Source organism: Lineus longissimus, chromosome 3 (genome assembly GCF_910592395.1).
Source record: "Lineus longissimus chromosome 3, tnLinLong1.2, whole genome shotgun sequence".
Lineage (NCBI taxonomy): Eukaryota > Metazoa > Nemertea > Pilidiophora > Heteronemertea > Lineidae > Lineus > Lineus longissimus.
Genome location: NC_088310.1, coordinates 8,297,644 through 8,313,696, shown reverse-complemented (window position 1 = coordinate 8,313,696; position 16,053 = coordinate 8,297,644). Strand labels below are relative to the sequence as shown.

Below are 16,053 nucleotides of genomic sequence, written 5' to 3'. Positions count from 1 at the left end.
TCAATGCCTTATGCTCCAGTCTCTTCCAAGTTCCATGACCGTTTTGAATGACGCAGTAGTTTTGAAATAGCGCCATCTGGGGGCAGTCGCATATTCTGTTTGGCTGCGGGATGTTGGCTCAGGTGCAGAAAAATGTCTTCCTTTTTTGTCAAAACGACTAATTCCATCTCATTCACAACCGAATTGCATTGTCAGTTGTCACCGTGTCAGTGGGTTGTGCCTTTCAGAGAGGTGTGCACTTTCATCGAATCTGCCAATACGTCTTCCCGTCCTTCAGCAATAAAACTGCGACCAACAGTGTCACCATAGCTTCCTTTCGCGGCTACCTAACCAGCGAGCTCATCGACGACAACAACATTTAATCGAAACTGTCATTCCTCAGCACCGTGGTAATGACATTAGTGCCCAAGAACGTGGTCGTCTTTTATCCGTGCCTGACAACTAATTGATGGAGGGGCCCAAGCTATCCGGGTTCATATCTGACCTTGACAAGCCATAGTTGCTAATCGTATTAGAGGTTGAGATTGGGTGGTGCTCATTGTGTCAGAAATATTCCAATTACAAAGCAAAAGCCACATAGGAGACAAATTCCCAATGGAAATCAGTAAATTTTTTATTTCTGCCATGTTTTTCTTTCGTTATTGCTGTTACATGTAAACTTTCCTGAACCAATTCTTCTACGGCCACAACTGGTTACAGGAAAATTCGTCCCCGGATAATTCGTCCCCGGAAAATTCGTCCCCGAGGATAATTCGTCCCCGGAAAATTTGTCCCCGAGGATAATTCGTCCCCAGAAAATTTTACAAAGTTGAAAGTTTCTGACTTTACTTTTCAAGACTCTTAAGTCTTGTCGAATGGACTGTAGTTATAACTACTACATGTACTTTCGATTTTTCTCATTCAGTGTAACATCTCTCTTTACTACCCTACTAGGTAGTTACCTACCCCACTATTTTCATAGTAGGTAGAGGTAGGCAGGCGAAATATTTTATCGAAGAATTTAGAGTTTTTCTTTTATTCTGACCAGTAGAAATACTTATTTGTAAAAAAATAAATTATTTCGTCTGCCTACCTCTACCTACTATGAAAAGAGGGGTGTAGGTAACTAGCTAGTAGGGTAGTAACTAGAGATATAACACTGAATGTGAAAAGTCGAAAGTAGTAAGTAGTAGTTATTACTAGAAAGTAATGTCAGAAACTTTCAACTTTTGTTTAATTTTCCGGGGACGAATTATCCTCGGGCACGAATTTCCCAGGGACGAATTATCCTAGGGGACATATTTTCCGGGGACAAATATTCTGGGGACGAAATTTTCCCTAGGGGCGAATTTTCCAGGGACGAATTATCCTCGGGGATGAATTTTCCAGGGACGAATTATCCTCGGGGACGAATTATCCGGGGACGAATTTTCCTCGGGGACAAATTTTCCGGGGACGAATTTTCCTAGGGGACGAATTTTCCGGGGACGAGTTTTCCGGGGACGAATTTTCCTAGAGCCCCACAACTACCCAAACTGATTTTGGTTTCATGAAGCCTATTCTTGCGGTGGTGAAAGCCGAAAGGTTTTTCACGGTTTTCACAGCTTTTTTCTTCGCAATTCCATGTACGGTATGTAACAGCTTCCACCCCAATCATTAGCAACATTACTTAAAGACACGGAAGTACGAGGATGGTGAAGGACACTGCAAGACTGCCATATCCAGGGGCTGATGGACACTTTAACGGTGTATAGATGAGCCCAACACTAATTAAGTTGGAAGTCAACTGATAGCGATACCTGAGGCGTGGCAGGAATAGTAACAGGTACCATCAGCAAATCACTGATGATATTCAAGAATTACATCAAGCCAGTACAGAAGCCGCTGAGATTTTTCGTTGTCAAATTACTGGGTTGACGGATGACCCTACCTCAAGATTGAGGCTGTGCGCCCTTGTTACACCCCAATCCTAGATTGTTGCCATCTTCTACAAGTTTATAGCCATGGAAAGGCAAGGATAAACTGCTCATAAGACCCAACTAAGAGGAGATAGAATTTCAAGGCTGACAAGACTTCAGGGAAGATGACAGATTTTTCTTTGAAGGAGAATTTACTCAGCTTATACGAGCGGCATACTCTTTGAAGGGTAGAAGGTGGAAGAAACAATGCGACTGGGACGTAGTCTACCTTTTCAGAGAAGGAAAAATGACAATACAACCAACTTTTCCAGCATTTGAAAATGTGTCACCTTTTTGAAATTCAACCAGTAACACTAAGACAGCACTACCAGCAAGAAAGATTCACAAACATGATAAACCAAGGTTGGAGATTTCCATCCCATGAATATTATGCTGCTTCATTTCGCTTATCGTGGGAATCCCAGCCTTCATTTCACAATCAATATTCAATGGCTGACGCGGCCAAAGTGTACGCCTGGTGCCTCATGAATATGTTGGAATATTGCAAGATTAAAGACAAGATGAATGTACGTAATACAATCTATAAGGTAGAGAGATGTATAACGATGATATCAGACATGATATGTTGACCAAACCTACCAAATGTATGAAGACAGATGAGCCCGAGTGTCAAATTGGACAAGAATGTTATAAAATTTCCAAACTTTGTGCACTTCGGTGAGTCCACTCATCTCAGATCAGTCTCCGTGTACAAATTCACAACCAGATTGCCAGGATAAGAACCAATGCATTATGCAATGCAGTGCAGTGCAGCGCAGTGCGTTACAGCGATTTCGCCACACCAATGCAGTACACAATGCAGTGTAGTGCATTACAGCAATGTTGCCACACCAATGCATTACACAATGCAGTGCAGTGCATTACAGCGATGTTGCCACACCATGAGCTGCAATGCACTGCATTGTGTAATGCATTGGCAATATTCTGGAATAGCATTCCACGAAGATGAGGTCACTGCAGCTGCTGCCCTCTATTTCCCCATCGCTGAATTACAGGCAATGTCGGACGAACATGCGGTTTCGCAATGGATTCAGGCTTTCTAACTAGGGCAGTTAGATTCAATCTGGCACATGTCCGAGTGTTGGAAATACTACATAATTGTTCTGAATATTTCTCTCTCTGACGCTATGGTATCATTCATGCTAAAAACAATGCAGGGTCAAAGATAATTGACTTTGAAATAAGCTCAAATGCGTAGAAATAAGTGTCGATGTCCGACTGTCACGTCACTAAAACGTCATCAATATCTTATGCAAATGACCTTGTGAGCTATAAATAGTAACTTCGCGGAATGCTATTCTGGTTGTAGCTGGCTGAGAAAGGAGCAGTGTTTTCCATGGCTTTTGATTGAATGTGTCGGACCATCTTCTGTTTTATCATCATTTTTTGCGCAGACACCCCTACTTGACAGTGTTTTAAACATGTCAGCCGGACACCCAAAACACTCCAGATAAGACACGGAGGAGAGAGCTTTTAGAATTGGGATTCCATTACCGATAATCTGTGAGAACCTGCCATCAATGGACAATTGCCAAAGTATTTCCATCTGTTCAGACTTTCTAAATTCATGTCTAGACAAAATCAATGTGATTAAAACCTAATATGAGCAGCCCAGTCCCAAATTGTACACATAAGGATTCTACCCAAGTTAATTTCAACTAAACCTCACACGAGACTGTACAACAATGTACTGTAGTTTCCTGGCGACGATCTGTGAAATCGAAGCACGAATGTGATAGACTGTGTACTATAATATATAGGCTGATTGATTTCCCCCACATTGTATCGGCGAGGCCCCCCCAAGAGAGGTTGATCAGTGTATCGTGGGCATTATCATACTAGCACTCGTTCAACCTAACCTTCGGGAAGAGTGTTGAGAGTATAATACTGTGTCATTGAGAGGCGCAACGATACTTCTCAATTATACCAGAAAAAAATCTGCTGTAAGTAGTTGACATTCCGCATCAGGTACACATTGCCTTACGCAATGAGAATACGGATTCCACATGAGCAAATCACAGATCCAATCCGACTCGGACGTGAGGTGAAACAGGCAGAGAATAGCGAGCACCTAAACAATCGCAAAAAAAAACAACCGAGCACGAGCCAGACTTCGAGATAACCCCACTGGATGATTCCCACTGGAAGATTCCTGTAAATATCACTCTCTCCTAATGCGTCGTCCAATTAGTAAACATCAGGCTAGTCATGCTAAGTTGGTCTCTTGTAGCATGCGGCTCTGTCGAGGGCTCAGACAGACATGACATGTTGTGACAAGTTTGGGGTGAAGGAGAACGAATCCCCAGGTGACATTTCCACTAAAGATCATTCAGAGACTCTCCTGTACCCAAATATTTTTCTGGAACGAGAATTCTTTTACTCACCCCCTGTTCGTCGAGCTTCATCAACTCCTCACAGGTCTTTGGCCCACTTATAGCCAGCCGCAAACTTGCTAAGTTAATCTCTGGAGCAACATAATCCAAAATGTCTTTGAAAGGTAATCCACGATTGCTGCTGAAACGCGAGGAATATGGTATAACCTCCTCTAGAACACTACCTCGGATCGTTGAAAGCTGAAATGTACGAAATCAAGGGTTAAGTTCTTTATCTGTTTATAAAAACAGATTCATTGTAAAAAACAGTTTTATCGTCAACAAATTATGTCAGTTTTGTTCTTTTCTTGCACTTCTGGCAGAGAAGGTGTCTGATTTAAAGAAATCTCTGAAGCAGTTTCACATTTAGAGCTAAGGCCAAGGGGTTAATGCACCATGCCATTCCACGATTAACAATTACCTTTTTTCACAAAATTAGCTACATTCCTTGCAACGGGATACAGAAGGCAAAACGTGATATCATGAAATGTATAAACTTACAACTAATCAGCAAATTCGTTTGCCTGCCTATTGTCAGAACTTGCACATGGTAATCAAGTTTATGTTATGAAGAGAGCGGACTGATAACCTCTGCAGGGAGTGAGATCCCAATCATCCGATTCTTTTCTTAAGGTTGACCTTGAATAATGACCTTGACCCTTCCCTTACCTCACTAGTTCGGATGATAATCCGGTATTGAAACGTCAGGTTTTCTCCTGGTTTGTTCGCAGCCTTGTCCCCATCCTCCACCTTGCCACGGTAAATGCTGATTGCAACGGGCCCCAGGTTCTCATCGTTACCAAAGTAGTTCTGATGCTCTGTGGAAAAAAGACCCCTTTAAGTCAGAACTATAAGAGAATTGATGAAAATCTCTCAAGGCTGTCCCTCCTTCCAAATCAGCACCTCTACTTTGTGCTTGCTTTCTTACTTAGTCCTCTTTATCCTTGGTACTGGGACACAGGCCTAAAATGCATTGGTGGAGCTCTACTCCTAAATGTATTTTGGGGGTTATGAAATAGGAGATTTAGGGGGCCATCCCTGTTGAACCAAAGTCATAACTCTGTCTCAACCTCCACATGATGACAACTGGCCCCAGTTGTCAGCCAAAATGTACCAATAGTGTAAGTGAACAGTGTAGGGTTCAATTTTGCCCTGGAAAATGAAATTATCAGACCCGACAAATTGGTTGTCCTATTGACACATAGAATTTCTTCACTAGCATATTTGATAAAGGCCTACTTTTTACAACTAAACTATAAAACCAGGCTATCGTCTACTCTGGGAGACTATGATGGCCCAGAGCGTGTCAATTGTTTTGACGAAAAGTAGAAATGTAGGATAATGTACTTCACGTACACTTTGAAGTCCCATCAAAAATATTTGTCATAGCGCTTACATGTGAAAGGTAGGCCCAGCCTATGCATGTAAAAAGTGTGCACAAGGTATATGTCCGTGTGGACTTCTGTGCACTGATTGAATAGATCAATGAAATTAAATCAAGTGCCTGGAATGAACCGAAATCTAAATTCCTGAGACTGATATCTGGCACACGATGCATTATTCGTGATATTTTCAATAACACAAGCTGATATTGACATACATTTTAAGTAGAGAGTGTAGTAGTTTACTATAAGGAAAGGTGTACACAATAGAAGGGAGCATAATGTCAACTGAAATTCTCATAAACATGCCTTCTCAAAGGCAATTCTAATGTGCTCATATTTGTGATTCACATGTTTTGAACATCTCTTCCTACTATACTTCCCATGTTTCAGGCTACCTGTCATGCCCGTGAGACTGTGCTAGGCCTGTATCAGCCCTCATCTAGAAAAAACAGGTGAAGGGCAACAGCAGTAATTTGGCGGCAATCTTCAGTTCACCATATTATCAGCAACTTGAAATTGTCTACATTAGTATATCCTAAGACATAATTTGGATTCCACCTTAATTTGTATGGGTAAAATATTTTTAGCCAGACTAATGTAAAACTAAATCTACTGCAAGTTGTTAAAAGTCATTGCCATCTGATGCTGGGAGGCAAATTCTCCATTAAATACATTCAATTTTTTATCGATTTAGATATTGGATTTTAATGAGTGCCGCGGCAAGTCGATCAACTGTAATCGTTTCCATGTTAGGGATTCATGCAGCTGTCCGCCAGCGATAGTGTCGCTACCGCATACGCGATGTGATCAGAGAATGTCAATATTTCATAACAAAGGCGAACAGAATGAAAAATACATTATTTTTGGAATTGATTTCTTCTGCAAACTCAGTCATTCCGCACTTTAGAATTGACTTCTTCTGTAAATTCAATCAGAACTTGAACAAATTAGCTCTAACTTCTCAGTATTGAAAACGCCATCGTAATTTTTTTCCCTGAGTTCTGGGCCTGGTAGCTCGATTGGCATTAGTAGGGGCGTAGGGGTTAGACAGCAGCTGCCTGTGCTGAAAGATACTTCCCTGTTCACCATACTCACCATAAGGTAAAAAGTAGTTCCTGTAATAATACGCTCCCTGGTCGACGTACTCTATTACATATCCCTTATGTATGATGAGCGGCACCTCACTAAATCCATCCGCACTCGTCGAAGTGTCTAAAGTCGATACACCATTACACAAAGATGACCGCGCGGCCGGATCACAGACGGTTGTATTCCCTAAAAGTTGTTGCATGCGCCGCGCCGCTGACATGCGCGTCAGACTTATCGTTCGTTCTTCCTCCCCGCCGAGTTCGTTGCGAAAGAACGGACAGGAGAGAACAAGATCGTTACTCTTGCCGTCGCCATTGTCGTCATCGATGGAGTCTGCGTCGGCGTCCTGTCCACCAAACGAGTAACTCACCGACGCAGCCGAAGCACCTGTCGCCGTATTCCGACGCTTGTTCAAGAGATTACGATTTTTTATCTGATCGAGAAGGTTCAAACCGATACTCTGACAGTCATAATGTACGAACGCTTTCCGACGCAGCCGTTCGTCCAATTCATCGGAATTATCCGGAACTTTACCCGTCGTTTCAGTCCCATCACTTTTTGCACCACGTAGCTTACGAAATAGCGCAGGACCACTATCCTTTCTCGACTTCTCCTTCCCTTTGGTGAACTTAGCCTTTGTTTTCGGGCTCGTCATCCCGTCCGTCGAATCCTGTTCGACCACAGCAGCAACGTTATTTTGTTTCACATTTGCGAAATTCACACTATTATTTTCAGTCGATTTTGTAAGGTCAATTTTACCGCCCAACAACTGTTGAATTTTCGCAGGGGCAGGACTACGCTGGTCCAAGTTATCGTTTCGATAATTCTTCAACATTGAGAAAAAGCTATCTTTCTCGGGATTACTCTGCCCGAGAAGATCTAGAGATGACGTGCTGCCGTAATCTCGCCGGAGGACTGGTTTACCCGGTTTGTTTTTCTGTTTGTTACTAGGAGTGACAACAGGTGGTGCCTCATCCACCTGATCAATATCAAGACTACTGTTACTCCGATACAGATTACCCTTCTCCGGTGACTTTTTATGCCATTTTGGGTACTTATGGCGACTAGGAGGCGGCACAGAACTATGCACAGGAACAGAACTGGCTAAAATCTTTGGCTCCGGTTGTTGTTGTGTATTGCTTCGACTATAAGGTACTCCACCAACCGCACTCGGAGGAGACATGACTGTCTTCCAGTGCGTGTTAGCCAACGGGACCTGTTTCCGCTCAGCATAAGAGTTCCTCGCCTCACCACTTTGTCCGTGACCTTTTAACTTGACACGGTAATAGTTATCGACAGCGCCCTCTCTGCTCGGCGCACTACTCCCGTCAGAGAGATACCCCTCTGCAGACGCAGTCGTGGCGTCTGAGTAGCGTTTAAAATTATCCGGATTCCGCTGCATCTTTTGATAGTACTCGACAGCCTGCATAGCACGCTGTCTCATTTTGTCCCCGCACTGGCCATTTTGACCCGGTGACGAGTGGCCAATCACCAGATTATGACTCGCACGCTGCGGGGAATTCCGCAGAAAATGTCCCTCCATCTTGTCCTGTCCTATCCTTCACGAACACACTTAACCACACTGCACACACTTGCCAAATATCACACTTATGAAAGACCTTCCTACGGCACATGCCTAACATAACCAATTAACGCTCAGACCACGAAACACATTGGGCCTGATTTAGAACCCAGATTCGATAGATCCATCAGAAATATAACATTATCGTAATTTTATCCCATGCTATTCCGTTTTGTTGTGATAATCATTTACAACAAACAAGCCCCTGAACAACACCATCCACAAGAAACATCACACTGTATGATATTCTCAATGGTTGTGCCCTTTAAAAGTTATCCTCTCTGATTACATCCCCAGGTCTACCAAATGAGCCCATCTGTCTTACTTCCATTGACCAAACTCTCCACGGAAATGACCAAGAGATAAATATGTCAGTGTCGTCCTTATAGCGAGCGTCAAATGCCCCGGCTAGAACGTCAGTTCACCCATGGCAAGCTGGCCAATATTCGTGTCAGATTAATCCTGCCGTGGTGTTGGTATGCAGGAAAGAAGTTCTGAGAGGCAATCTTGGTAGTGGCAGGTCGGATGAGGCTACTGTTTCGATGACTCGGTTGAAGTCATCTTTATTTGTATCGTTGACTTGGCAGTACTTGATTCTTTCTCACTTCGGCGCCAGCAGCTGCAATGAAAAGAATTTCGAAACTTAAGAGTACGGTTAACACAAGCATACGCTTTTCTCGATTGAAAATTAGGCCACAACATCATGACATCTGGTGCCGATGATGAAATGTATCGATGAGTCGATCCTTTTTTGAAGGGTGCAAGTTGTATTTGGAATGAAGAGAATTCACCACTTGGACATTTTGACCCATTCAACATGTTTGCTGCCTACTACAAAGAACATGAACAATTTATTGGCCCGTGTCATAGAAATTAGGCAACCACAGCATGACACGACTGACGTATGGGTCGCTGTGAAACAGTGCTTGAAATATATTGATACTCAGCTATTTTTGGTAGTCGCCCCAGTAACTTCAAGAATGTAAAACATAAGGTATGCCATATCAATATCACAAATAATCGTTTTTTAAGATGTGAAATCACACCTGTGCAAACTTGTGTTATGTCTTTGCTCGCGACAGACATTGCCATGCTGGCCTGCACTAGTTAGTCGTAAACACCAACTGACTGAGTCCCAGCACAACCAAAGTTAATTCAGTGCAGCACTAAATCTGAATTGTCCGACATACAAATTGCCGATCAATAAGGAAGGTGAACCAGGACACTCACCCAGTTTGTTTCCGTCCCAGATGGCACAAGTAAGTATAGACTGATCTGACAACATCAATTATTCCCCCATTTCAATCATAAAACATGGCCGTATCAATGGCTGTTGTAGTGGAAACGCCAGCACCTGTCACCTCTGAAGGTCCCGGGGCCGACTCCTTGTCGGTCTCAGTAGCTCATGCGATAGAGGCGGCGACTTTGACACCGTAGGTTTCCCCTGCGGTCTCTGGTTTCCTCCTACTTTCATTAAAATCGCCCAGTGTAGTTTATTGAGGGTAATGATGTCCTTGTTGACGCTCAACCCAATATTTTTATCACTGGGTAATGTTCAGTACCACATGCAGATGACTCTTCCAGTCTGTGTTTTACTGAGGACAATAAGATTATCTTACAGACTTTAGGGCAGTGAAAACATGTCAAAAGGACCGATTTCTCTGACACAACTGACTGCAGCTTCTTGAAGTTCTTCCCATTATTACATCACAATGTGCCATCCTGACTCAGTCATTGTTGTACAATATTACGACAGTCATTGTTGTACAATATTACATTAACCATTCAATAAATAGTGCAGTCTCTTCCCTACCAGACGGGGATCCTAGGAGGGGGCATTAGACGCACGCACCCCCCTCCTGAATTCATGAAAAATCTTTGAAATTGATAGCAACATACGAATTCTGATGAGAAATGCAGTGCTGTCCCCTATTTTCCAGCTCGCGTATCAGCTCATACTAATACCGTATTATGCTGCGTATAAGGCGCAGCTTTTTGACCCAAGAAAGCCCTAAAATCGGGGGGTGCGCGTTATACGAAGGTGCGTGTTATCTATGGCCTAGCCCTAGGAAGCCACCGAATGATCACAAGATTTTTTCCATCAACTCATTTCTTTTGACGGCTTTTTTGGCTCGCAACCAAGTCGGCGCATTTTATATTTTTGCACGAAAGAAAAATCGGGAATATCGATGCACTTTGCATAATTCACCGATGCTAACTCGCCTGTTCTGTACGCAATACATATTAGTATCCTCATTATCATTTCAGTTACTTCTATAAATGTTTTTGAGGGTCCTTAGCGGCAATATTCAGAGCGTAGATGCGAGATAAATCCAAATCGATAAATCAGCTGATCGTGTGCCGCCATGATTTAACATCAAAGCGAGGCTTCTACGAAGGAAAGATAGGCAGGGGGCATCTCAGAAGTTACATTGTGCATACCTGTAGTATGTAAAATGTACTGCGTGTTATACGTAGGTGCGCCTTATGTCTGGATTTTGTCTACGGACTCAATGGGTGCGCTTTATACCCGGTGCGTTTTATACGCAGCAAAATACGGTAAACCTTTCTTTGACAAGACTGACTTTTCATCACAAGATCCTCACGAACATAGAAACCATTCGATGAGAATTATCATTTCATTGCCAACATAATACATGTACATGTTTATCACATAGCGATATTACTGGCGTCTCCCTTACAATACATGTATAACATGTTGTCTTAAGCATATCATGTAGATACTAAAGGCTAGCACACTACATGTACAAGTACAGTGGCACCTCCCTTAGCGGACACCCCTCTATTAAGGACACCCACTCTATTAAGGACATGAGTTCTGGTCCCAAATTGGTTGTTTCACTTCAATTTGACCTCCCTAATCAGGACACCTCTCTATTAAGGACAGCATTTGTCAGTCCTGAGGGTGTCCTTAATAGAGAGGTTCTACTGTAGTTGTTCACCCAATTTTAAGAGTGTAGGATGCCTATGGTATTTGAGCTGAAATTTTTAAAAATTTCTCTAAGAATTATGCAAATTAATCGGACACTTCTAATAGCCTCGGGAATGAGAAAGTGGTTTTGATTCGTCAAGAGAAGGCATTGTAACATTTATGTTTTGGACCCCATGTGACCACAAGTCGTGACAACAACATTACATATGTAAGAGACGAATTTTAAAGGTACAGTGTCCTGTCCAGAACAACAAATGAAGAGGATATTACATCGGACTATAAAAACAACTTGAGACTTTCACAACAAAAGGCGCAATGCAATGAAGACCAGCCTCATGAGTGATGCAGGGCTCGAATTTTAACCTAAGGCCACTGCTGCCATGAGAGTCAGTGGACCCTCAAAAGTGGCCTTCATGCCAGCCCAGATCTTCTTTCACCTATGGGGGAAACGACAATAAAATCACTGCTCCAGTCTGATAATTCGAGAGCTGGTGATCAATGTGCCCTTCATGCAATTGAAGTTACAATTTTTTTAACAGAATAACCTATTTTTGGAAATATAGGACAACTTTCTCATTGTACATGTTTTTCATACTTAACAATGATTAAACACAACAAAACACTTCAGACCTGCCTGGTCAAGCCCTCAGACTTGGGAAAAACCAAAAGGAAAGGGAAGTACTGAAGTGCAAGAACCATCTGAAGATTTGTCATTAAAGCTTCTGAACTTCAGCTTATCGGTTGGTGTACAGAACTTTTCTTCGATTCAGAGAAACTGCATGGATAGAATGTTCTTGAAAATAGAATAGTGAACTGTGAACTGTGGTGAATTTAACACAATGGCCACATGACAGAGGACATAAGATTGAACTTTGACTTCTTCTTGCTGATTCAGCAACGGCTATCAATTTCTTGGATCTACATACATTTGACATATGTACCAGTGTGGATATGTACCAATAACGAAATCAAAAGACAATCAACTTCTTTCGAATTGGAATAGACCACTAAGGTGTTTCTTTCCTGCCAAGAGACAACTATAGGCCAGACACTTTTCATAAACGCAGCAGTCCGAAACAGTTTTCTCTGCATTATTCTCAAGTTTGGCGTCTCTATTCACAGACAAAAGCTGACAGAGCGAGACAATTAGATTCAAAGGATGCTACAGGAGGTACCATTCAATTCGACAAGTGAACAGGACTTTTGAAAAGTGCTGTGAAAAACGACTCGCATTTTCTGTAGGGAATTGCAGTCTTAAAAGGTAGGGCTTTTGTAAAGAACAGAGTCTCACCCTGTAGTGAAAGGTGAAAAGATCACATTATCGAATCAGTTTCTTTGCTAAATAGGCATAACAGTGTGAATGGTGTTTGCAACATTGCCCAGATTGTCAGTGCAAACAGTTGTAGTGACTGATCCTTCTTCTTCTTCAGCTGCAATTGGAAGACTTTTTCTCCAGACAGAATTCGTTCAACAAGGCAGGATGAGCTTACTATAGTGACTAATTAACGCAGAGACATTTTTTAAAGGATATTCATGAGTGCAATTAATAGTTGACTGCAGTGTGCAAAAACAAGACCAGGATATTCTTAGCAGAATCATAAGTCGTCCTTTTTTCATCGATGTTTGGGAACACCACTAAAGGACCACCTGTGACCTTACCGTTCCGAAAGAAGTGCTGCAATTCTGTCGGGTCTAAAAACTCCCATCACTGACATTCCAGTGGCATCAAGGCAGCTGGCGGGAAAAAACACTGAATCAATTAACACGAGCCCTGCTTCGGTTTTGCACTCAATTTCCCGAGATTGTCACCCGATAATCTTCAGGAGTGAAAAACTCACCCCCACTTATCTGCTCGAGCTGTGAAACCCGACACGTGTTTCATTTTAATTAAAAGCATCGCAGATTTTCTTCAAACCTCCGCCATAAACTCGCAATAATTCACGATGATGGCTTCGAGCTACATTGTTTTTGACGTATTGCCTACGTGTAACGAGGTATCACCTCAAGAAATCCTCAGATTAGCCGCCCTGAAACTCAACAATACCACGCTCGAGCCAGAAGCTGCTTTCTTAAAGAACGTTGACCCGCAGCATCACATCCATACGAACAACGAATCGTGTGCGCTCTTCGTCGGTGCTGAACCGTCTCAGGCTACTAAAATCGACATCGACAACGTCTTGCTGCTGCTTCAGCAATGGGTGAAACACAACCAGGATCCTCGCAAATCACAAACTGGCATCGTTCCAGTCCCGGTCTTCAGTTCAAAAGGCATATGTGATATATTCATGGACACGATCTCCAAGTACGATATCAGATTGGAACTCGGACCAAATCCGATAATTGTGCGAGACACGTACGCCAAACATTTCTCCATCGGAGCAGACGCGATGCTCGGCACCAGGAGTATCTACCACAAATTACAGATCAGCGAAGACGAGGATATCAGCGAGGAGAGTCCATTTTTTATGTTCAGACATCGCGATTTGAAGGTTTGTCGCATGACGGCAAAAACTCTTAAGTCATTGGTTGAAATTCGGGCAGATCTTGGTCTGGATGATGAAGATGAATAATTTTCTCATCTCTGATCATTTCCAAGTCGTATGACTCTACTAATGACGACAAACTGCATAATAATCATTAGATCTGAGGCTGTGCTTTCGTGTATAAAGTGCTGCATACCGTGCCGGTATTGATTTGAGGTCATTAACCTACGGGGGATAGGCTCTGGGCAAAATCCAAAAAGGTGAAACAAGATTTTGGGGGCAAAGTAAAAATGCTCTGATCAGCCTACAATGCTTTCTCTCATTTGGAAGAATATAAGACTACAGGATAGATACATGGATATAAGACTTGAGACTATTGCCATGATAATCGTCAAGCCAACTCGCTTGCCTGCAGGCAGGATAACATCACAATGAACCCACCCAAGAAGGTACAGATGATTTTCGCTGCGGCAAAAAAACGATGTCTGATTGCATTACATCAAAGGTGTGCAGCATGTGTAATGAAGCAATAATTTGCGGTTATCGTCTCAAACCAGTCCGGGAGGCAGTCATCTTCGGTTGCCTAGCAATCGGCGATAAATCAATACCAAATCATGCCTGGAGGTGTAGCGTCCACGATTACTTCATGCGATCTATTGAGTCAATGATTGGTCCACCTGGATGGTGGAATGATATCGAAATAAGGATGACAGTAGTCAGCGTCCTGTGACAGTAGTCAGCGTCACAGGAATTGATTCCTGGTGTACTGACTTTGATGTAAACCCTTTTATTTTTGCGATGACTGCAAATTAAAGGGACACAATGTTCGACATAACAGTTTTACCCAAGGAATATGCATCTGCTCGCTATATATAGGTAGGAATATCAAAACCCTGTATCTCAGGATGGGTTACTGATAAAGCTGAACTAATACTCGTCTTACACTCACACCAAAACTGAGAAAATGTACATTCTCATTTCCTGTTTAAAAGTCTGGTGCAGTTCAGTTAGCTATGTAGATTCCACCTGATGAACATGTGAACAAGAGGGTTCCATGGAAGAGGCACAGAAAGGGCATTGTATCGCTCCTAGAAATTCCCTTTTAAGGGTTAGTTAATAATCATGTCATGATTTGCATGCACAATGTTAAATGCAACATCCCATACACTCCGCATTCAATTTGCCTGTTGAATTACATGTAAATTGAACAAAGGTACATGAAGGTGTAGCCTTCATGTCCAGCTGCATCAATATTGGAAATACCTGCATGATTACTAAAGAACTATTATGTCGACAAAGGACACGTGAATATACTCCCATGAAATTGAAACTGTAACTTGTGTACCATTTTAACCAAATGACTATATTGTTCAGAAAGTTCTGTATTCTTCCTAAAATCTTTACAAATAAACTGTTGATAACAGAATCTTGTCTCTAAATCTATATCACCAAAAAGTTACTTCCAATAAGATTGAATAATTTCGAAGTCTTGTGTGTCAAGATGCTTTATTACAAAATGCGGTGTGTGACAACTGTGTCCTCCGCTGCCTATTTTGGTTTGGTGGGACCAACATTTTTACATTATAGTAGGGTGAAGACTTCATCCAATCTGACATATCTGAGATTACTACCTGCAACTAACCATATAAAGACCAATTGGAGGACACTTTGACAATTTACAAGTATATTCCAAGGCATCTCTTGAGGTAACAAGGGCAGGGGCAAAATACAAGAAAAACAGACACAAAAGCTGACCTACAGGACAGCTCAAAACATCCCATAGACCAGCATGCTTGTCAACCGCAAACACACAGTCATGTACTATTGATAGGCGACTGATCATATGATAATGGCTCGACATGGCTCTTTACACCATTCTTAATCACAAATGGTGAAGATCTATATAAATAGGAGCAGGATATTGCTTTCAATAGTAATGTCAATTGGAGTGTGCCAATGTATAATGACAGGCTAACCATGAGAGTTGAGCCTTCCTGTCATAATTTATGGGTGACAATGTCAATTTGTCATCATGCATGATTATGACATTGTTTACAGTGTTCCAACAGGATCACCCACACAACACTAGAAACATCAAAGAATCTACTGGTACAAACCAAACTGAAAAGACCCAAACGAAAATTGTGCATGCAACAATGCGCTCAAGGCGTCCCTGACCCACCCACACCCACCCCCACCATGTCCACAGAGGCAGGGGAGGCCTATCTGCA

The 16,053-nt window shown here is 42.3% G+C and overlaps 2 protein-coding genes across 2 annotated transcripts in view; one reads left to right on the top strand and one right to left on the bottom strand.

Moving 5' to 3' along the window:
- LOC135485655 (signal-induced proliferation-associated 1-like protein 1) overlaps window positions 1-16,053 on the bottom strand; it is a 69,859-nt gene that overhangs the window by 48,763 nt on the left and 5,043 nt on the right. The window contains exons 2-4 of the mRNA XM_064767977.1: window positions 6,811-9,005; window positions 5,000-5,148; window positions 4,343-4,531 (exon numbers count right to left, since the gene is read on the bottom strand). Of these exons, the coding sequence (XP_064624047.1) occupies window positions 4,343-4,531; window positions 5,000-5,148; window positions 6,811-8,347 (1,875 nt within the window). The 5' untranslated portion in view covers window positions 8,348-9,005. The remainder of the gene's footprint in view (window positions 1-4,342; window positions 4,532-4,999; window positions 5,149-6,810; window positions 9,006-16,053) is intronic.
- LOC135484703 (uncharacterized) lies at window positions 12,063-15,213 on the top strand. Its single transcript, XM_064766345.1, has 2 exons — window positions 12,063-12,600; window positions 12,770-15,213. Exon 2 carries the CDS (start codon window positions 13,283-13,285, stop codon window positions 13,907-13,909), a length of 627 nt encoding a protein of 208 aa, XP_064622415.1. The 5' UTR covers window positions 12,063-12,600; window positions 12,770-13,282; the 3' UTR covers window positions 13,910-15,213.

Bases quoted from the DNA above. Each gene is read 5' to 3' on its own strand.
- LOC135484703 (XM_064766345.1), top strand. From the start codon at position 13,283: ATGATGGCTTCGAGCTACATTGTTTTTGACGTATTGCCTACGTGTAAC.